At 35.6% G+C, this 22,219-nt stretch overlaps 1 protein-coding gene across 2 annotated transcripts; it reads right to left on the minus strand.

Annotated features, from left to right (window-relative positions):
- Positions 1-3,701: 3,701 nt before the first annotated feature.
- opn5 (opsin 5) lies at positions 3,702-21,661 on the minus strand. 2 transcript variants are annotated; one of them, XM_077511306.1, is made up of 8 exons: positions 21,507-21,660; positions 17,631-18,003; positions 12,707-12,853; positions 11,354-11,473; positions 9,443-9,613; positions 7,943-8,277; positions 6,801-7,042; positions 3,703-5,620 (listed from the first exon to the last, which is right to left on the minus strand). In XM_077511306.1, the coding sequence occupies exons 3-8, from the start codon at positions 12,837-12,839 to the stop codon at positions 5,554-5,556; spliced, it is 1,068 nt and encodes a 355-aa protein (XP_077367432.1). In that variant the 5' UTR covers positions 12,840-12,853; positions 17,631-18,003; positions 21,507-21,660; the 3' UTR covers positions 3,703-5,553. The 2 variants fall into 2 exon arrangements, with proteins under 2 accessions (XP_077367433.1, XP_077367432.1); XM_077511307.1 differs by lacking the exon at positions 12,707-12,853 and having other exon boundaries at positions 3,702-5,620; positions 21,507-21,661.
- Between the last annotated feature and the right edge of the window lie 558 nt (positions 21,662-22,219).

Below are 22,219 nucleotides of genomic sequence, written 5' to 3' on the forward strand. Positions count from 1 at the left end.
ACAATATTTAAAAGGACCACATCTGTTTAAAACAAGTCATGTTGATTTCCATTTGTTCAGTTATAGCACCCTCTAGTGCTAGTTTATTAGTGAAATGTAATTTTCATTAGGGATGTTTTGGCCTTCTATGTTTAAAATTATGCTAATTGTCAGATGAAGGGGAACCTAATTCGCTTGTGAAGCGATCAACGTGTGCTTGCATTAGCAAGTAAGTGCCTCAATATTGTTATTAGAGATTGTAGGTGGTTTATATGTATTGCTGTTATGTACAAAAGCTTAGTATGGGCTCTTTTTTTTTTTTTTTTACAATATGGTGATCTTTTTTTTAATATCGCCAACCCACCCACAATATCGTGATAATTATTGCATCGTGACCTTCATATCGTTTTAAACCACCCGTGTAATTGCTTGTCGTAGCAGCTAGCTTGCGCTAACAGAGTTGCTGCTGTCACGTTGTGATCCGTTGCTACGTTATTGCGCCAAGATCCCTTGGCCTGGGATATTTTTGTCTCCCGTCGCTTCTTAATCATGTCGCGTCTCTGCGATGGATTATTTGTGCTTCCTCGAGTCAACCTTTTCTTCATCTCACCTCCTCTCCCTTTCTCACTGTTCTTCCTTTTCAACATGGTTTCCTTTTTAATGATCTCTGTACACGGTGCAGATGTGATCAGCATACGAGTGTGTACGCCTAACCAGAGCTGCTTTTTTTTTTTTCTCACCCCAATTACCACGCTACGTAGAACATCTGTCCTTTTCTCAACACATCCGACAAATATAGAAGGACTTAATGGCGCTAGGATGTGTTTCCTGTCTTCTCTCACTTTAACCGTGAAGGCTTTTCTTCTCTTTTTGAACGTCGACTGGATTCCCTGCTGAGGGCGATAATTACTTCCATTGAATTATTCCTTTCACTCTTTCTCCCCCTTAAAGTATCGGGATCTTTTAATAATTCACACACGCGATTGAAAAACATAAAACCAAAAACAATTACCTAGTACTAATGTGATCCAGGAGGATATGTTCTCTATCTATCTTACTCGATCCACTTCTCACCATGGTACAAGACAATTTTTCACCCCTACAAATTGCAACTACAATAGTGAAGATAGCAATAAACGTACTCATAGATCGATACCTCATTGACGGGAGGGTATAAATACTGGGCATTGTTGTTAGCTTAAGATGTCTTTCAAAGTACGCATTTAGTCAAACACGCCACAAACAAAGTCAGACCCTTAGCAGAAAGTTTTGTGACGTATAACAGTGACTAGTATCAGAGCATATTGCACATCAAACTACGCTAACTATATGCTACATGTATCTATCTTATTATTGTTCGGTAGACAATAATATCCCATATGTAGCTCGATATGTCTTTATGGCTCCGCCCACCACACCAAGTCAGCCTAGCAAAACAGTAAGCTAGCAAACAATGCTGGCACCAAAACATGAGAGGAACGATAAGACACAAACTTGAAACCCTCTTCAAGCTCCGAGGAGTATAAATATATGTAATATATGTATACGTTAACTCGAAATTATTAAAAACAAATATTCTACAGTCCACACGAGCATGTGGTCTTAGTACATACATATGGATGCCGTGTGTTGCACGCATCTACCACTAGATGTCCAACTTGCATCTGTAATGAAGCCAAATAAAGCTGGCGATAACATACGTCATACCTGAGGTATAGTTTTATCGTCTTAAAAGAATTATGTTTCTAAAGTGTATTCATATAGGCCTTTACATTTGTAGTTTGTATTTTTTTTTAATTGGCTAATAAAACTATGTTCATCCATATCCCTTTCAATAGTCCAGAGTTATAATTCTTATTTTTATTGTATTGGCATTTCCTTGTCTCAGCAACATTTCACAAAGGGGACAATGGCATTAGGAAAATTACAGTTAAATAGCCTGCCAGTCAGAACATTTCATTAAGATTAAATGTTCCGTCTCCAATGACCAATAGAGGTCTATTGATCGGATATGCCCCGATCAATTACTCAGCCAAGTCAGGCATTAGGAAGATTAACATTAGCTGAAAGGCTTTTTCAACCTTTAAGGAGTCTCCCTTTCGTGCTTTGGCCTCCTGGGACTGAATGATTTCTATTTAACAAGCCAATCCTCACAAGTCATGTACAAGATCTAGTTCATTAGTTTTTTTTGTTTTTTTGTTTAGGCTTTATTTACATTTCAGTTATCGTTTGATTAAGTTTTTAGAGCAGGTTCGTTAGAATTTTGTTTTAAAAATGCTTCGTTTTTGTTTGGTCTTTATCAGTTGCAGTATTAGCTTGAGTTTTTTTTTTTTTAAATATATGGAATATTTGCAGAATTTAAGACTTAAAAAAAAAGGTCACTAAAAGTGTTGTGTCATAAACTAAATTAAACTATAATTCTCAAATGAATGTTTTGCATTTGATGCTCAAATTGTCTGTTTTCTGGTTTGGCTTTATAAAGAATTGAACCTGCCAGATGATGGGGAGAACAGCTAAATGCTGATTCACTCATAATATCAAAGACTCCACACAATAAGTGAAAGCTGTGATGTAGAAATACCCTATTTAAAGATTTCTGAGCATGTTTTTATATGAAAGGACACTTAATTTTTTTTCCCCAATCTTGAAACACACTTCCAAAATAATACAAACATGTTTGAAATCATAATATATTGAGAAAGAGCAATAGCAAGTTTTAAAACAAACATCCCAAGTTTTTCCCAAACAAACTTCACTTATCATTTCACAATATACATCATTAAACATGCCCAAAGACGAATATTATGAAAATAATCTACAACTGTCACTTTCTGTAGGCATAAAAAGCAGGATTACACATGATTTTTCAGCACACAAGGATCATCTTGAAATACTTTTGGCCAATTCCCTTTTTGTTTTTTCCATTTTTACACAATGAAAAACAATATTGTGCTGCCATCTTGTGGCCAGCAGTAAAATTACGCCCAGAATTGACACAGACCACAACAAAATTGTTAACAGTGCCCCAAAAAAAAGGAAAGAAAAAAAAAAAAACAATTCTGCAAAATAGGAAGACTGAACCTGGAACTGGCAATTTACTGTACTGATTTTTGGCTTCTCTTATGGAGGTCAACAAGTTATCGCCAAAAAAGAAGATATTATAGACACTTCCAAATCGTAGTCAGTACTTCTGCCAAAAAGAAATCAGGAAACGCCTTCGAGAACAACTGAGTCACACTGGTATGATAACAAAGCTAATCAGCTATCGTTTAAAATATTTTGGACTCTCTCGTGTAACTTGAGGTAACCAAAGTATTACAATTCACTTCCATTTCCAACATATTTCCAACTGTATCAATCCAAAACTGAGCAATGCTGTCTTCCTCAATATTCAATACACGTGTTTGCATATCAAAATATTCATGGTTGTTTTTTGGGAGGGGAAAAAAAAGCCTTATGAATACATGGTCTTTTTTCTTTTTTTTTTGAGAAAAAAATGCCTTACTATATACATGGTCGTTTTATTGTATTTATTTATTTTTTTTTTTTAGAAAAAAAAATGCCTTACTATACATGGTCGTTTTTTGGGGAGAAAAAAGGAGGGTTTTTTTTTGGTTTTTTATTTTTTACAGAGTGAATTGTTCAGCACACCTGTGATGTATAGCACAATAACCAAGACAATGCGAAAGAAAACGCTGACACTCAAGCATTAGTCAGTATATAATTTCTTTATTTCGTAAAATAACATTTGCACAACTGAGTTTTGCAATAGAAACTTCGAAAGTGATCAAGGACGCCGATGAGCTACAGTGACATCAGAAAGTAGGAGGCGGCTTCGTCTGTTATCAGTTAAAGTTGTTAAAATTTTGCATATTTCGTGTAATAACCAGATTGTAAATTTTTATTTATTTTTTATTTTATTTATGAATTTATTTTATTTCTTTATTTATTAATTTATGGATTATTAATTATTTTTTTTATTTTTTTTTGTGTTTTATTTAAATACAGGTCAAAGCACAACAGAGCTAATAACATGAAGGAATTTCCTTGTAATTCATATTCATCGTGACGCGATGTCACAGAAAAGTGCAGTATCATTCCTACATCAGCTACCACATAAAACAAAAATATTTAACATTGAACCCATGTACCACTGTATATATGACACCTCACAAAGCAAACAGTACGACAAAGAGGCTCGGTGGGCAGTCAGGTGTTAAAGACAGCGGAAGGTGTCCAAACACATCAGACTGGCGAGTGCAGCTTAGCGTTGACACACGGCGGGAACGTATCCACAACAGCTAATTATAGCACTTTTGCAAAAGGCTCAGCAAAACAGTGATGTGCAACTTTAAGCAGTATAAAGCAGATCGGCTCTGCAAGTTCCGTGATGTAGACAAAACAGAAATAACACATCGTATCACGTTACAAAGGATTTAGGAGTATTTCACATGAATTTTGGACTTTAGTGCCATGAAAAATAACACTGACAATAATTGCCAGACAATCAATCTTAACTCATTGACTGCCATTGACGGAAAAAGACGTCAAATAATGCATTTTTGCTGGGCTGGCAGTGAATGTGTTAAACAAAATGTGCCAATATATTTTGTGATTATATCGCAGCATCCTTTTTTCCTTTTTTCTTTTTTAAGGCAAATTTTGCTTAAAAATCCATCAATTTTGGTTACATCTCATCTTAACTCATTGACTGCCATTGACGGAAAAAGACGTCAAATCATGCATTTTTGCTGGGCTGGCAGTGAATGTGTTAAAAGTGTCCATTTCTATGAAGCACACATTTATTTATAAATTTAAATCTTTCTATTAAAGCAACTTGATATAAATTTCCTTCAATCTAAGTGGCCGACTCTACAAAGAGGCAGGTTAGACCTGGTGTTTGTAATTTCTCCTTTTGCGCCATCGTGGGTGTGAACACAACCGAGGTTCACATTTGTGACCATGTACATGGGGATTTCATAATGATAGTAAATATTGAGTAGGCACCCCAGCTTTGAAATCAGCAGGTTGGGTAGGATTATCAATCAGAAAAGTCTTATTGAGATGTGATTATCTGGCTAATTTGATCGGTTTTAGTGCATCTGGCTTTAATTGTATAACTATCAAAATATTCCATGGAAAAATACAAATGAGAGAATGTTGACATGGTAGTCGTGCAAACACCACTTTTAAAAATCTGGCCCAAAGTTTTATTTTCATTAAATCGTTTTACTGCATCAACCAAAGGAAGTTTTAACCCTTAAAACGGAGAGCTGGGTCAGGACGTTTTTAGAGAATAGGATTCCCTAACCTCCAATTAGCCGTTATATTCCGTTTTTTAGATGAGGGGCTGCATATGACTTATTACTGCGCCTCGTTTTTGCGCAAGTGGACGCATTGCGATCATCGAGTGCATGTTAACGCTCCCGACACGCCCGCGGCATGTAGTTCAACTACCCCCGAGGGTCGAACCCCACCAAAACATGGGCTCAAACACCCCCCCCCACAGAGAACTGGGAAGAAGACAAACTGTTTCAAGTAGAAGTTGTAAGCAGGTCGCACATTCCGTCTGTGTCACATTTCAACGTGAGCTTCATTCGCGGCTCTTCTGTCCTTCAGTGATGCAGAAATGACGTAGAGCCTGCAAGCGCGAGAAGGAGACATCCATAAAAAAAGTAAGAAACTACAATTGTATTTTAAAAAAACAAACAAACAAAAAAAAACAAAAAAAGAGGTCGTTTGGTCACCCTATACAAAAGCATTATCCACACATTCATTTTCCGAAACGTTTATCGTAAAATATTCCATATTATGAGCCTTTTCGGATGATTTTAAATGTTATTTTTAGTAGATTCATAAACCGGAATAATGACGTCATAGGTAGTCCGTGTTTTTGATTCCACAACTCATTGACCAGGCAGCGCGTGCTGCACTTAGATGGTGAACTGCTCACTGATAAAAAACAAAAAAACATCGTTGATTTAACGTTTATACATCGTGATTTTACTAATCGTTACGAAACATTTTCGCCGGTCAAAGAGTTAATATAAACCGTAATAATGGCGTTTTTTAAATGTTGCGCACGAGAAATACACATTAAAAAAAACAAAACTAAACCCAATAAAAAAAAATAACAGAACCGTGTCCGTGTTTTTGATTCCACAACTCATTGACCAGGCAGCGCGTGCTGCACTTAGATGGTGAACTGCTCACTGATAAAACTGTTTTTTAACTCATTGACTGCCATTGACGGAAAAAGACGTCAAATAATGCATTTTTGCTGGGCTGGCAGTGAATGTGTTAAACACAATGTGCCAATATATTTTGTGATTATATTGCAGCCTCCTTTTTTCATTTTTTTTTTTAAGGCAAATGTTGCTTAAAAATCCATCAATTTTGGTTACATCTCATCTTAAGTCATTGACTGCCATTGACGGAAAAAGACGTCAAATAATGCATTTTTTGCTGGGCTGGCAGTGAATGTGTTAACTGTTGCGCACGAGAAATACACATTAAAAAAACAAACTAAAACTAATTAAAAAAAAAACAAACTAACAGAACCACCCTGAAAATTAATTAAAACTAACTAAATAAAAAAAAAAAACTCAAAATGAAATAAAAACTAAAATGAAAAATTCCAAAACTATAATAACCCTAATGCCATATTACAAATAAATTGGTTTATATACTGTAGCATTTTTCTAACTATGCAAAAGCACAAATAAATTATTTGTACAATTTTTAGTGATTGGGGAGAGGGAAGTCTTGGCGTCCCTCCTAAACCTAACATAACATTAACACAACCAAAAATACTCGCTTACTTGGACTTTCGTAAATGCCTGCGTTTCCCCAGGGCCTTCAAGCAGGAGGATGAACAGGAGTTTTTCAGGTCCACTAACTGGTAGATGATTGGGTTGTACATTGCTGACGACTTGGCAAGCAGAGTTGGAATGACAGACACAGGTATGGGCACCGAGTCTGGCTCCCCAAACGCCGACACGACTGACACGACTGCATATGGGATCCAGGCGATCAAAAATCCCGCGCAGATCAACATGGCCACCTAAGTTTGAACACATACAAGTGATTTAGACTTCCTGTAAATCATCTTCATAATCAGAGGGGGACGCTTCCGTCGTTGATAGATGCCCAGCTTTCCGACGAGTGCTTTATCACGTGAAGTCTTGTAAAAATACACGGACTGAAAATTGTACAAATAATTTGTTTGCGCTTTTGCATATTTAGAAAAATGCGACAGTATATAAACCAATTTATTTGTAATATGGCAGTAGGCTTATTATAGTTTTGGAATTTTTCATTTTAGTTAGTTTTTATTAAGTTTTCAGGGTGGTTCTGTTATTTTTTTATTAGTTTTATTTCTTTAATAAAGGCTTAGTTTTAGTTAGTTTCAGTATTAGCATTATTATTTTTTTTTAATGTGTAATTACTCGTGTGCAATATTTTAAAAAACACCATGGGAGTGATGTCATCCGAAGGTGCTTTTCTATTGGCTGTTGCTAGATGACGTCACTTCTGTGTGACATACTTTCAAACGTCATTATTCCGGTTGATATCAAAATAAATCTACTAAAAATCACACCAAAAACTAAAACGAAGGACATTTTTGCTATAATTATAGTTTTAGTTCATTTTGTAAACATAAAATGTCATTTCAGTTAGTTTTCGTTTTTTAAAAAGCATTTTCGTTGAAAAAAAAAATGTTTTTTTGAATTTTTGTTTTAGTTATTTCGTTAGTTTTAGTTAACTAAAATAACCTTTAATAGCACCTTTTTTGTTTTTATTTTATTTGAACTGAGTCGAATGCAATTTTTAGCATATGTCGCGGGCCACTAAAAAATGGATGGTGGGCCGCAAATGGCCCCCGGGCCATAGTTTGGACACTACTGTCCTAGGACGACGGAAGCGCCCAGCTCTGCTTATAATGACGTTAAGTTTCACATACCTTTGTAAGTTTTATCTCAAGGTTTTGACTGTTCCTGACCCGGGCGTCGAAGTGTGAGATTTCTTTCGCAGAAGACTTGACTTTAAAGATAATCATCACATAGGAAAAGACGATGATGCCAGTTGGTAGCACAAGGCAGAAGAAGAGGATCGACATTACGAAGCTTTGGCCCGACACGGAGGATTGTGCCAGCCACCAGTTCAGGGTGCAGGAGGTCCCGAATGGCTCTGGGGCGTAGCTGCCCCAGCCTATGAGGGGCATGGTGGCCCAGAAGCCCACATACATCCACACGAAGATCAAACAGAGGAAGGCGTGATGCCGCTTCAACCACGTCCCTACACATTCAAGAAAGATCATCAGGTACACGGTAAATTGTGTCATGTAAATTTTACTCGAAATAGAGTCTCTTTGGTCCCACTCTAAACAGTAAAATTTACGATTGGATGAGAGCAAGATATTCACTAGGGATAGACCGATTATCGGCTGGGCCGATTATCGGTGCCGATATTTGACTTGTTGACAAATATCGGCATCGGCCTTTTTACCAATCTGAAGGCCAAAAAAGCTGGAATCAAGTTATGCCATTAAATAATTAAAAAAATAAACTTTGAAATTATGTTGAAATTTTGGAAAACTTTATTTACAGTAGAAAACTTTAGAAAACGTATTTATTTATCATTCATTTATTTATTTATTCACTGCAAACACTGGGAAGTCCCAACACTTTTTAATTTATTAAAAATCATACTAATTTTTTTTTTTTTTTAGAAATTATGTTGACATTTTGGAAAACTTTATTTACAGTTAGAAAACTTTAGAAAATGTATTTATTTATTTATTTATTTATTTATTTATTTATTCAATGCAAACACTGGGAGGTCCCAACACTTTTTAATTTATTAAAAAAATAAAATAATAATAATAATAATAATAATAATAATAATAATAATAATAAAATGAATAAATTTAGAAATTGTTGACATTTTGGAAAACTTTATTTACAGTAGAAAACTATTTATTTGCTTGCTTAGTTTTGAATTTAGCTTAACACATGCTGATGACCCTGGAAGTTCCCTACATTTTCTACAATTTCTGTTAAATTTTTTAATTAAACAAAACTGTCTATTGTTTATATGTTTAAAATTAAAAGAAAAGTTTATTATTATTATTTTACACTATTATTTTCTCTTTTACTGCAAATGATATCGGCTTGAAATATCGGTTATCGGCCTCCTTGACGACTAATAATCGGTATCGGCATTGGCCCTGAAAAAATGGGTCTATCGCTAATATTCACATTAAATTTTACTCAAAGTATTTTTTTATTGTATCCGAGGGAATTTGCGATATCCCATGAAAAAAACTATGAAAGATTGTTCACCCAGAAATTCTGTGTAAATTTAGCTATGACTCTGTTTAGAGCATTTACTCTACGAAATGTACTGTGTATATCTTGGTACGTTCATATCAGCAAAAACCTAGCCAAAATCAATAACGTACCGTATCTGATATGGCAGATCTTGAGGTATCTGTCCAGGCTGACCATCGTCATCGTGGTGAGGCTCCCGCATCCAAAGAAAAAGCCTGCCCAGCCGTAGAACTGACAGCCCTCCCAACCAAACAACCAACGGTGGGAGAAACTAGAAACAATAAAAAAGGGCTTTCCTGTCACTAAAGGACAAGGATGGAAAAGAAAAACAGACGAGGAGAAATGGGGGGGAAACAATGGATAGATGTGTGATAGCGATTTGACAAGGATGACAACAGAAAAAGAAGCAGAAGGGTAAAGAGCAAAAGTAAAAAAAAAAAAAAAGATTAGTAATTATAAGGCGCACCTTCAAAGAATGACATATTTTAAAACTTTTTCCATATATGAGGAGCTACAGTAGAGGCTGGGGTTACGTTATGCATCCATTAGATGGTGCTGCGCTAAAGGGAATGTCAACAAAACAGTCAGATAGGTCAGTCAAACTTTATTAATAGATTACAAACCAGCTTTCTGACAACTCCATTCATTCCCCAAAATGAATAAACAGATGTTTTATTATTTTCTCTGAGGTAAAGTATTAGCATCAGCTAGCGAGCCAAGATGGCGGGATCTTCTGCGCATGCGTGTCACCGATCGTGCAGGGTCAACGATAAACGTCTTGACAGCGAGACCTGTTGCGGCTCAATATTGATCCATATATAAGGCGCATGGTCAACTTTTGAAAAAATTGAAGGCTTTTAGGTGCGCCTTATAGTGCGGAAAATACGGTAGTCCTATTTTATCGATGTTTTTAAATGATTTAATCAAAGTAGCGATCTTCCACGTCAACATAAAAAGCTTCTGGCTTCCCATAATTAATATGGTCAAGGCTGCTTTGATATTTGGCCATGTTCCAACCTTGTGACTGCTTTGCAATGAAGGGAGCTCTTAAGATGAGATTCCAGCTGCAATCATTTTCCCAGGCGAGTGTCTGTGAGTTGTTCACGGGAACAATCTTTTCGGTTAATGACATTTGGAGTTGGAAGACACGTCCGCAGGAAGGGATGTATTATCGTTTTACGTTCCCCATAACTAATTGGGAACCAAAACAAATGTAGTAGCGTAATGTCGACCGCTCATAGTCATAAAAAAAGTGAATATTCAAGATTCAAAATTCAAATGCTGAATTATACGAACATTTGAACATCGTCGTCCTGTTCACAATATTTAAAAGGAACACATCTGTTTAAAAAAAAAAAAAAAAAAAAGTCAGGTTGATTTCCATTTGTGCAGTTCTAGCACCCTCTGGTGGCTAGTTTATTAGTGAAATTTAATTTTCATTAGGGATGTTTTGGCCTTCTATGTTTAAAATCAATGCTAATTGTAAATAAAGCTCCAATTTTCTTGTGTCTTGTGACGCATAGCTCATATCGCTATGACAATAAATACTTGTTTAGTTAGGACAGCAGCATCATATGATGCAAACCCAAACCAGCTTAATCAAAAAAAACAAAAAAACATTTTATCTTGATTTGGGCCTGTCGGTGTTGCAGAGATTCATGTGAGGGTATTTATGTAACTAAAAAATGTGAAACCATTTGTGTGTTGTAAGACCGAGTCTAATTTAAATATTCCTTAGTATAAGGTTAATTACTGACACAAATAATGGACTTTATCACAACATTCTAATTTTCTGAGACAGTCATATATATATATATATATATATATATATATATATATATATATATATATATATATATATATATATATATATATATCATCTTGTTATGTAATCCTTCAAACAGTTTGTGATACTGTGTAAATTAAATTTAGTGTAAATTAAATTCTATTCAGCAATATTCGGGTTTTTTTTTTTTTTGAATACATATTTAAACAGTGGTGTTGTTGCATTGCTGACACTCCAACAAAGATGTCAAAAGTACCTGATATGCCAAAGTCGAAGACGGCTAAATTCACAGTCATGAGCTCTGGAGGCTTCAACTTAGTTTTGCGTTTGATCGCCATATACAAGACATATCCATTCCCTGTTGCGGACATAATACCTGTCAGAGAGAGAAATGTGTTCATTATTAATGTTGACAGTATAACTATAATTAACTTTTTTTTTATTTTTATTTTTTTTTATGCTAAAGTATACAGAAGGCTTTGATGCAGCCTCTCAACTGCAAAGAACGGTTGCAGAAATGGTAGTTATTACACAAACGGCCAGCAGGTGGCAGCAGAGCAAAGGCCATCTAGAAAAAAAGCTAACTTTCTTACAATTTTAAGTAGATTTGTGAAAACTGATGAAACTTAGCTCTCTTCTAATGCTAATTGCTGCAAAACGGAAACAGATAGAAACGTACTTTTTTTCCTGATGAAAGAAGAGACTTTAATCTTTCTTTTGATAGCTTCCATGCTTTTATAGCAATTGAACGCAATATTCTGTGGGCCTTGCAAAATCAGTCAAAATTCAGTAAAACAGCCGGGAGCGAACGGGATTGCTTCTGTGAAAATGGCTGGGAGTGAATGAGTTAATGAGGGTTTTAGTCTCATGTAGTCTAGTTTTAGTCCGGTGAAAAAAGTATTTTTTGCTTAGTGTTTGTTGACGAAATTAACACTAACTCCCAGGATATGTAATATCCTCTACCCCTCCGAGATGTAACACAAAACTAACTAACGAGTGGTGAGCCGTTTGCTACGATGACTTGTGAGCAGGTGCGTTGTCATGGTAAGGCAGCTAACAAGTTGTCATGCCACAACCCTCGCCGCGGGTGACGGCTGATCATTAGGCACACGCACACAATGAAGCCGGAAACAATTTGGTGTAATGAGTTGGAAATGTATCTTTTGTGAAGTCAGGCCTGGAAATTTCCTGACTCACCTCATATAAGCCCAAAACGTTAGATGTGTGCACGTACAACATTTATATAATAAAAAAAATTTAAGCTCAAGAGGAATACCTTTCCGTTATAACTGACCTATAATTTTAAGCTCAAGAGGAATACCTTTCCGTTACAACTGACCTATAATTTTAAGCTCAAGAGGAATACCTTTCCGTTACAATTGACCTATAATTTTAAGCTCAAGAGGAATACCTTTCCGTTACAACTGACCTATAATTTTAAGCTCAAGAGGAATACCTTTCCGTTATAACTGACCTATAATTTTAAGCTCAAGAGGAATACCTTTCCGTTACAACTGACCTATAATTTTAAGCTCAAGAGGAATACCTTTCCGTTACAACTGACCTATAATTTTAAGCTCAAGAGGAATACCTTTCCGTTACAACTGACCTATAATGAAGATATAAAAAGCCGCAACAATGTCTGCCTCTTTCGAGAGTCTCGAGGCAAAGGGATCACCACGCAGGAGGTAATGGGGCACGTATGACGGGTGTGGCCACGTCTCATTCGTCATCACTGCCATCAGTGGGGGAATATCTGGAAAGAGGTGGAAATTGTGACACTGCTGAAAGTACGCAAAATAGAGATCAGTTAAAGATGAAGATAAGAAATGCTTTATAGGAACATGTGAATATGTCATTTACATTTTAGCCACATTCCAAAATCCAGCTGCAACAGACCGTTAGCATTACCGAAAAATCTTCAGTACCTGTTGCTGCTGCACATACACAAAACTCCGGTAGAACGAACAAACACGCTGCAATGGCAAGTCCACATGAAACTGAAACTGTTTTCTCCACTGTTTTAAACAGATTTGTGAATAATGATGAAACTTACCTATATTCTAATGCAAATTGCTGTAAAACAGAAACAGATAGAAATGACTTTTTATTTTCCTGATGAAAGAAGAGACTCTAATCTTTGTTTTTGTAGGGTCCGTGCTTTTCTCTTACTGTAAAACAAAACAAAAAAAACCTTTTTAAATAGTTTTTTACATTATTATTTTACAGTCAAGTAAAGTAAATGAAAGTAGTTACCTTCATAATTGAGTAACTAGTAAAGTAATTAGTTACTTTTTCAGAGAAGTAACTAACTATACCTCTTTACTTTTCAAAGGTAACTTGAACAACATTGTCCCTGTGTGACAATATTTTCATATTTCAAGTGATTATGGTATGTCTGCATAACTTGGTTTATGGTACTTGTATGAAATCATCAGTCATAACTTAGGAATGTTTTTTTTTTTATGAGACCAACGCTCTTTCATCAAGTACGTTGTCATTCTGTTTGTTAAGATCTCCTTTCAATGTCACCACATTATATATATATATATATATATATATATATATATATAATGTTGAAGAACCCTTACAATCAGGTAAAGATGAAGGCCCATAGAATATTGTGTTCTATTGAAATAAAAACATGGAACCTATCAAAAGAAACATTAAAGTCTCTTCTTTCATCAGGAAAAAAAAAATTATAATTCTGTTTCCGTTTTGCAACAATAAGCATTAGAATATAGCTAAGTTCCATCAATTTTCACAAATCTATTTAAACTTGTGAGTAATTGAGGGTTTTTTTTCTACATGGCCCTGGTTGATCTCTTATACTCTGCTGCCACCTGCTGGCCGTTTGTGTAATAACTACCATTTCTGCAAGCGTTCTTTGCAGTTGAGAGGCTGCATCAAAGCCTTCTGTATGCTCTAGCATATTTTTTTTTTTTAAAGAAAGAAAAGAAACGTATAAATACGTCTTTGGGACACTTAAAACATAAAAAACGTATTTATATGTTATTGGGAGCAAATGAATTAATGGTATCGGCATGTTACTTGTTAGTAGTCACCGATACCGATACCACTGTTTTAATGCAGTATCGGGACCTCTGCCGATATCAGTATCGATATCGGAACAACACTAATTTGTACCAAAAACACATCGCAGAAATGTAATCCACCAATCCAGTCAGCATTTTTGACATGTTGTTTTTGAACTTTTTAAACAAATAACAATAATATAAATGTCTGCTGAGTTACTTTTATACTCAGTTACGTGTATCCTGCTGTAACCGCATATTTTGAAGCGACTGTTTTTGATGGGTCAGTCTGAACGTATCGTATACCACACTGTCTGGCAACGCACTGGTAGAGATGCAGCTAATTAGAGCAAAAACAGGTGGAGGAGTTGCGAAAGGTGGTCAGTGTGTGAATTTTCCCTTGGAGGGAGCGACGGGTAATAAAAGGTGGTTGCTAATTGCTTCTGTTTTTCTCTACTTTAGCCAAATTAATGACTTGTTTTTCTGCAAGTGTGAGTTTGAGCTGTGGTGTGGAACGCACCGACATCGATCTACGCTAACTGTCAGATGATCGTCGTAATATGCTTGTGTAGTGAGTCAATATGCGGAGGAACTCAATGTTTGCATGTTATATTATTACAGATTGTAGATGGTTTATATGCATTGCTGTTATGTACAAAAGCACAATATTGTTCTTTTGTATAGTGTATTTTTTTTTTGCCACCTGCTGGCTTTTTTTGGTAATAACTACCATTGCTACAAGCGTTTTCTTCAGTTTAGAGGCTGCATCAAAGCCTTCTGTATGCTCTAGCATAAAAAACATAAAAAACGTATAATTACGTCTTTGGGAGTAAATGAGTTAATGTCCTGCAAATTATTTTTTGAGCCTCTGAGAGTCTGGAGTCACAACATTGACATTTAGCCACTGAATCATTTCTTCTTTTTTTTGTTTCTTTTTTTATTTGAATCATTTCAATTTGCATCGGCAATTAATTGTTTTTCCAGACCTGAGCGACTATTGTTTGCCCAGTATCAATTTGCATGCAGCATACTGTCATTAAAAAACAATGTTAACAACAACATATATATAACATAGTGCACAGTATTATATCGTTTCATAACCACTGCAGTGACTCACAACATTTATGTCAAACTGCATCAAAGAGAATTTGAAAGAATTATGACAACCTTGGTCAAGCTTTTTTCACCCAAGTGTTTTGTTAACTCTGCAAACATGAAAAAAAACAAAACTTAAGCTTAATTTTTTTTTTCAATATCTTATTGCAATCTTTGAGACATTCAAGTATAAACTCTCTGCTCTCTCTTTCGAATGTACTTTGTAGGTTTAATAGCACATTTTATTGTTTGTTGAATGGGTGGTTTTCGTGAGTGCATCCACATTTTTTTTTTTTTTTTAGGAAATCAATATTTTATTTATTTTTTATTAATATTATATTATTATATTATAATATAGCCCAAAAAACCCCAATATGCAGCCTCATAATTGGGATGATCTCAACCTAGAATAAGAACTTTGAGACAGCTGCCGACATACAGTACCTTGCAAAAGTATTCACCCCCTTGAGTTTTCAACATTTTGGCACAGTACGACCACAAATATAAATATATTTCATATAAATTTGATCTGAAACACAAAGTAAAAATGATTGTGTGCTACTTTGTTCAACTTTCACACAAAATTTTAATGAAATATATTTATGAATGCTTTTGCAAGGGACTCTAGCAGAAAATAGGGCCACAAGTCACATGCAATATGTAATGCATTCGATACACGCTGGATGCTCTCATATCAGAGAGAACATCAGCGAATCTGTTTACAGCGCCCGTCTCACTTAATATTGTGCGAGAAGCGGAATTGCAGGTTGGTGAAAAAACATGTTATTATATTTTATGCATTGACTATATGTAACAACTCCACCTTTATGCAACTCTTAAAGGCAAAATTCATTCTTCAAATGGGATCTTGACAACAGTAATTAAAATTTTCATTGGTACTGTGTAGGGATGGGCGAGTACCGATACCAGGTATCGATATCGGGCCGATACCAGCCTTTTTTCAAGTACTCGAGTACTCGTGACGCAGACGAGTACAAGCGACCAATGGCAGAGGGGGGGAGACGTTAAGTGAGTCCTCCTTGCCTCTAAGTGGCGCTAGCTTGCAGCAGTTTTTCACCAAAACTCCGCCGGTTTACTTCAAAATTGTGAATCTTAAACTAAAAGAGCATTTTTGTGTTTTATTTTGAGCGTTAAGACTATTGAAGAGTGACTGTGCTGTTTTTTTTGGGGCAAAATTAAAAGAAATATATTTGTTTAAAAATATCTTTTAGTGATTTTTTTTATTTGTCAAAATGTACTACTGGTATCTTCAGTTGGTATCGGTATCGGTCTGAAAAAAAGTGGTATCGAACATCCCTATTTGTCTCTTAACCTTTGTGACCATTTGCGATCCCACCAAGAGCTGAAATGATCCGTGAACGTAACAGATGACAAATCAAGCATATGTTAAATTCAGCAAGTAGCTGCTCTGTTAGCATTCCAACCAATATAAAAGTAGCACAAACAGGTTTGTTACTGTTGGTGTTGATGCAACAGCTGGGTAAGTATAGCATGTGGGCGGAGATTCTTTTTTTTTTTATGATTTTGTTTATATGCACCACTATGATTAACGTGTAGACATACAATCATATTTAATGAAAAAATTAAAAAATATATTACAATAATCGTTTATCAATTTTTAGAGCCTCAAACGTATTCGGATAATGTGTCTTTCTACACTATCACAAAAATAATGGAAATGTTGAACTAATACTTCTGTGATTGTGTCAATGTAATTTGAACTATATTATTATTATTATTATTAGGGATGTGACGATAAGGGCAATATTGTGAAATTAAAACTGCCACAATATCGTGGTCATGTTCACAATATTTAAAAGGAACACATTTGTTAAAAAAAAGTCAGGTTGGTTTCTGTTTGTGCAGTTCTAGCACCCCCTAGTGGCTAGTTTATTAGTGCAAGTTAATTTTCATTAGGGATGTTTTAGCCTTCGATGTTTAAAATCTACGCTAATTGGCAGATGAAGGGGAATCTAATTTGCTTGTGAAGTGATCAATGTGTGCTTGCATTAGCAAATAAGTGCCTCAATAATGTTATTAGAGATTATAATTATTATTTTAGTTTGTTGATCTAATTAATTTGCAAGAGTATGTTTTGTCATTTTTAAAAAAAAATCGTTTTTCAAGTACAGCAATGGAAATTAAGATGACAGATCCTAACTTTTGAAATCCGGGTAAAATCTTAATTCTACCAATGATGATGATGATGATGTGATTTAAGTGAACATTCGTGTACATACTTGACATAAAGGAAAGTGAGGGAGTTTTCTGAATCTGAACTACATAATCTTCATCTATCAGCATTGCACATGTTGCGTCCAACCCAGATAGATTACATAAACAGACTGTGATAAATAACAGTTATTATTGCGATATCCTCACCTCTTGGTGGTTGGTCATCAGTCACTCCGGGAGAGAGTTAAATTGCTAATAGAAAAACAAAAGTAGAAAGGAAACAAATTGTTGCTATAAGGCAAGTGTTTGGAAAAGAAAAACGCGACGATGGTCTTGACAATAACAAAAAATACAAAAACAAGAAAAAAGGTGAAATAGCGCCGTGATCCAGCCGCACTGCTCTTCGCCGACTGTCTTCTTTTCTGACCCTGTGCAGCATCAACTCTTCACAAGACTCTGCGGGCTTTGGCAGATCTGCTACCAAGCTACCGAGTGGAAATGAAGCTACTTCCGGTTCAGCCTTCCGATGTAAAATCTTGCGAGGAAGACGTCGGGGGAAATACGCTCGGCCCCCTGAATCCTAAAGCACACACACACACGCAAATAAATAAAATATCTTTAGATAGAAAAGATAGAATACATTAGTTAGTTAGTTAGTTAGATAGATAGATAGATAGATAGATAGATAGATAGATAGATAGATAGATAGATAGATAGATAGATAGATAGATAGATAGATAGATAGATAGATAGATAGATAGATAGATAGATAGATAGATAGATAGAAATCGCTAGCTAGCTAGCTAGCTAAAAGTAGCTGAATCGCTAGCTAGCTAGCTAAAGGTAGCTGGCTAGCTATCGAGATAGATAGATAGATAGATAGATAGATAGATAGATAGATAGATAGATAGATAGATAGATAGATAGATAGATAGATAGATAGATAGATAGATAGATAGATAGATAGATATCGCTAGCTAGCTAGCTAGCTAGCTAAAGGTAGCTGGCTAGCTATCGAGATAGATAGATAGATAGATAGATAGATAGATAGATAGATAGATAGATAGATAGATAGATAGATAGATAGAAATCGCTAGCTAGCTAGCTAGCTAAAAGTAGCTGAATCGCTAGCTAGCTAGCTAAAGGTAGCTGGCTAGCTATCGAGATAGATAGATAGATAGATAGATAGATAGATAGATAGATAGATAGATAGATAGATAGATAGATAGATAGATTTGTTTTATATTTCACAAATATATCCAGGTTAATTCATATACATTGTAGATACATATATTTGTAACAGCTATCATTCCCATAAAACACACTACTCTTTCCACACACATACACAAATAAATCAATGAATAGCAGTAAAATAATGCAGCATACTTGATTTGCTTCAGTATTATCTCAAAATGTGACAGTGGAAACAATCTGCGCATTATGTGAAATGCCTCAGGCGTTAACAAGCCGTGCTGCATTACGACGTAATTCCACCTTTTTGCCTCTACATCCTCATTTCATATTTAAAAGCTTATAAAAAAATTTATAGCATGGGACCTGGGGGAACTATTATATGATGCCTATATCATATCAATTTTCCTATTAAACTATTGCCAACTTTTATCAATTAAAACAAAACTGAGAATATGATGGCTGAAAGTCATCTAAATGTTTACACATGCTGGAACCACGTCTAAATACTGGCGCAAGTAGTATAATGCAATTTTAGTGAATTTGATTGGGGGAAAAAGACTTGAAAGATACTGACCATGCGTGACCATGAGTTTTTACTGATTGGCAGGCAAATGCAAAAACTTCAATCTCTTACTTTGAATGAAATGAAAAATATAATTCATAAAATTACTTTGAAATTCTTTTTTGAGTAAAGGGATGAACTTGATTTGACTTGATTTGATAAGGAATGCCCTCCAAGTGGAGCTTTGGATCAACTTCACGACATATCCCTTCTGATCAAAAAGATTTACAGACATCTTACCATCACATTTTAGCATCAATCTCGATTTGGGACAGCCAGAAGAAGCCAAGAGAGATTTTGTTATTGAATTTTATTCTCCTCGCCACTCTTGTGTGTTGTTAACCACAAAAACTGTTGTTTATGAATCTAAACATTTAGCCAAACTTAGCCAAACCGCTTCACTGGGAAGTGAATAAGCTTTAACGACATGACATGGGACTAATTAAAACGACATAGTTACAAATCAGGACAGAGGTTGGTGACATTATTACCGGTCCTTGAGGGAAGTAATTGGTTTATAAGTACGTAGTGTTTGTCTTCTATCTTCAACTTGTTTTGGATGTTGGTCTAAAGTGCGCAAAACAGCCTTCAGCACAACGGGGAGCGTACGGTCCCAGGTGAATTGGGGGAATGTTCAGTCCGTAAACATAAACAAAATGTCGGGTCAACCCACGCACTGGTGTCATTAGCCATTGGTGGCTTCATCACGAGGGAAGAAGCGCTGCTTTTAATTTTTTGGGGGTGGAACAGATTAACTTTCGAACAGCGTAGCGACGTGGATAAAAGGAGCGAGGTCAGAAGCCATCTGGATTTTTTTTTTTAACAGAAACTGGATTCACCATATCATCATATTGCACATAATAATAATAATAATAATAATAATAATAATAATAATAATAGTTTTAACTCTTAGACCGCCAAAAACGGTTAATAACGTTTAGTAAAATCACGATGTATGCCGCCATAAACGTTAAGTGACGTCAACTAATTTTTTTTTTTTTTTTAATATTATATCAGTGGTCAGTGCAACATCCAAGTGCAGCACAGTCAATGAGTTATGAAATAAAAACATCCACTAACTATGGCCGGCAGATGGCAGCATTGTATCTCTTTTCAATGGGCTGCCGGTGTATGGAATTACTTAACTCAGCTCGAGTTTATTTAACGTCGCAGCGGCAGCTGCTCAGGCCCTAACTAGAGCTGCGAATTACAATGAAACGTGACGCAATCTGATGGAATAGAACGTTTTCAAGGCTGACGTGAATCATCAAACATTAGTATGTTTTTTATTCTATTTTATTTATATATTATATTATTTACATTATTATGTCAGGGCTGCTGCCTCACTAAGTTGCTACTAGTCTTTGTTGTACTATGTCCTATACTGTGTTAAATGTTTACACTGGATCAAATCTGATCTAATTATTTAATTTTGGGGTGTTTTAGAAACAAAAAAAAAAGTGATAAAACTGTTTTAAAAGCCTGATTTTCTCCTTGAAAATTGTGAAAAAAATGGACCCCAAGAGTGGAAATGAGCAGATTGTTTTCTAATACTGCCTAAGGGTGACATAAAAAAAAAATTAATAATAATAGGTCCAATTACAGACCACTGTGGGATGTCACGACTGTAAAACACGCACAGTAGTGTCATTATGATATTTAACAACTGTAAGCGCCCTGCCAAGTAGGACTTAAAGCAATTTAAAGCAATTTCTAAAATGACAATAACATCTTTGTAAAGGAATGTGACAGTCAATTCAATTGTTATAGACCCAAAAAATGTCACAACATGTAGCATTTGATTCATTGACATTTTTTTTCTCTATGAGAAGAATGATTAAAAAAATAAAATCATGTCATTTGCAAATGATAACAATCACTGAGTTGAAGTTTCCAAACTTGCCCACGGATGTGAAAGGCAGAAGATTCACTTAACTTTAAGCTAAGTGCACGTCTGGCACATTTTTTTTTGACACCTCTCAGATTTTGTCACACTTTACCTGATGGCATCCATTATCCTCCACTCCTGTCAAGACTCGTGTGAGTGTGAGAGGAAGAGTGCAAATAGCTTTTAGTTTCTCGAATCTTTTATTTGACTGACGTGGTTTTCGCTTTCAGTCAGCGTCATCCTCGTGATCGCGAGGACTTCTGTGCAAAATTCGACGAGAATGATGTCATCATTTCTTCCAACACTCTCAGCGATGACAATCACTGTCATTTTTTGACTCAAGTTGGTCTGACATGTCGACGGGCAATACGAGCTGTCTGTCAGTTTGGGCTGTTCTACAATCTCCAACAATCTCTAATAACAATATTGAAGCACTTACTTGCTAATGCAAGCGCACGTCGATCGCTTCACAAGCAAATACGGTTCCCCTTCATCTGACGATTAGCATAAGTTGCACCTACTGAGGGCAGAAGAGAAGAAGCCTTTCAACTTTTTTTGTAGATGACCTGAATAAAAGAATCAACACGGATTGGGACAAAGTGTTTCTCTTTTATCCTTTAGAGAGCTACTTTGTAATTGTTGTGAATGCCGGCCCAAAAGTACAAACAGCAGTGACGATATATGCCTTCGGGCTATTGTCAATTTCAATACAGTGGGGCCTTAAATTCCCAATTTGTGACACACACTGGAGCCATGAGCAACTCTTGTAGCATGCAGAGAGTAGATGGAGGATCAGGAACCTTGCAGGGGACCTAATTCTCCTCTCCAGCACTTTGTCAACACTTTTTTTTTTTTTTTTTTTTTTAAATCTTGGCCAAAGGAACATTGGGGATGAAACTTGGCTTGGTCACAGACTTTTTTTTTTTTTTTAATGGCTGCCCTGTGTTGTCAATTATTATTATTATTAGGGATGTTCGATACCACTTTTTTTTTCCAGACTGATACCGAAATGATAAGCCTAACCCCAATACCACATTAAAACTAATTTACTCCCAATAACGTATAAATACGTTTTTTTTTTAAATGTTCTAAGTGTCCCAAAGACGTATTTATACGTTTTTTTGGGGTTTTCTTTTATGCTAGAGCATACAG

The sequence above is a fragment of the Festucalex cinctus genome, chromosome 21 (genome assembly GCF_051991245.1).
Source record: "Festucalex cinctus isolate MCC-2025b chromosome 21, RoL_Fcin_1.0, whole genome shotgun sequence".
NCBI lineage: Eukaryota > Metazoa > Chordata > Actinopteri > Syngnathiformes > Syngnathidae > Festucalex > Festucalex cinctus.

Coding starts and splice junctions, on each gene's coding strand:
- opn5 (XM_077511306.1), bottom strand. CDS start 12,839: ATGGCAGTGATGACGAATGAGACGTGGCCACACCCGTCATACGTGCCC. Junction 9,614..11,353: donor CTTCGACTTTGGCATATCAG/GTACTTTTGACA, acceptor CTTGTCCTTTAG/TGACAGGAAAGCCCTTTTTT. Junction 7,043..7,942: donor TTGAGATAAAACTTACAAAG/GTATGTGAAACT, acceptor GTTCAAACTTAG/GTGGCCATGTTGATCTGCGC.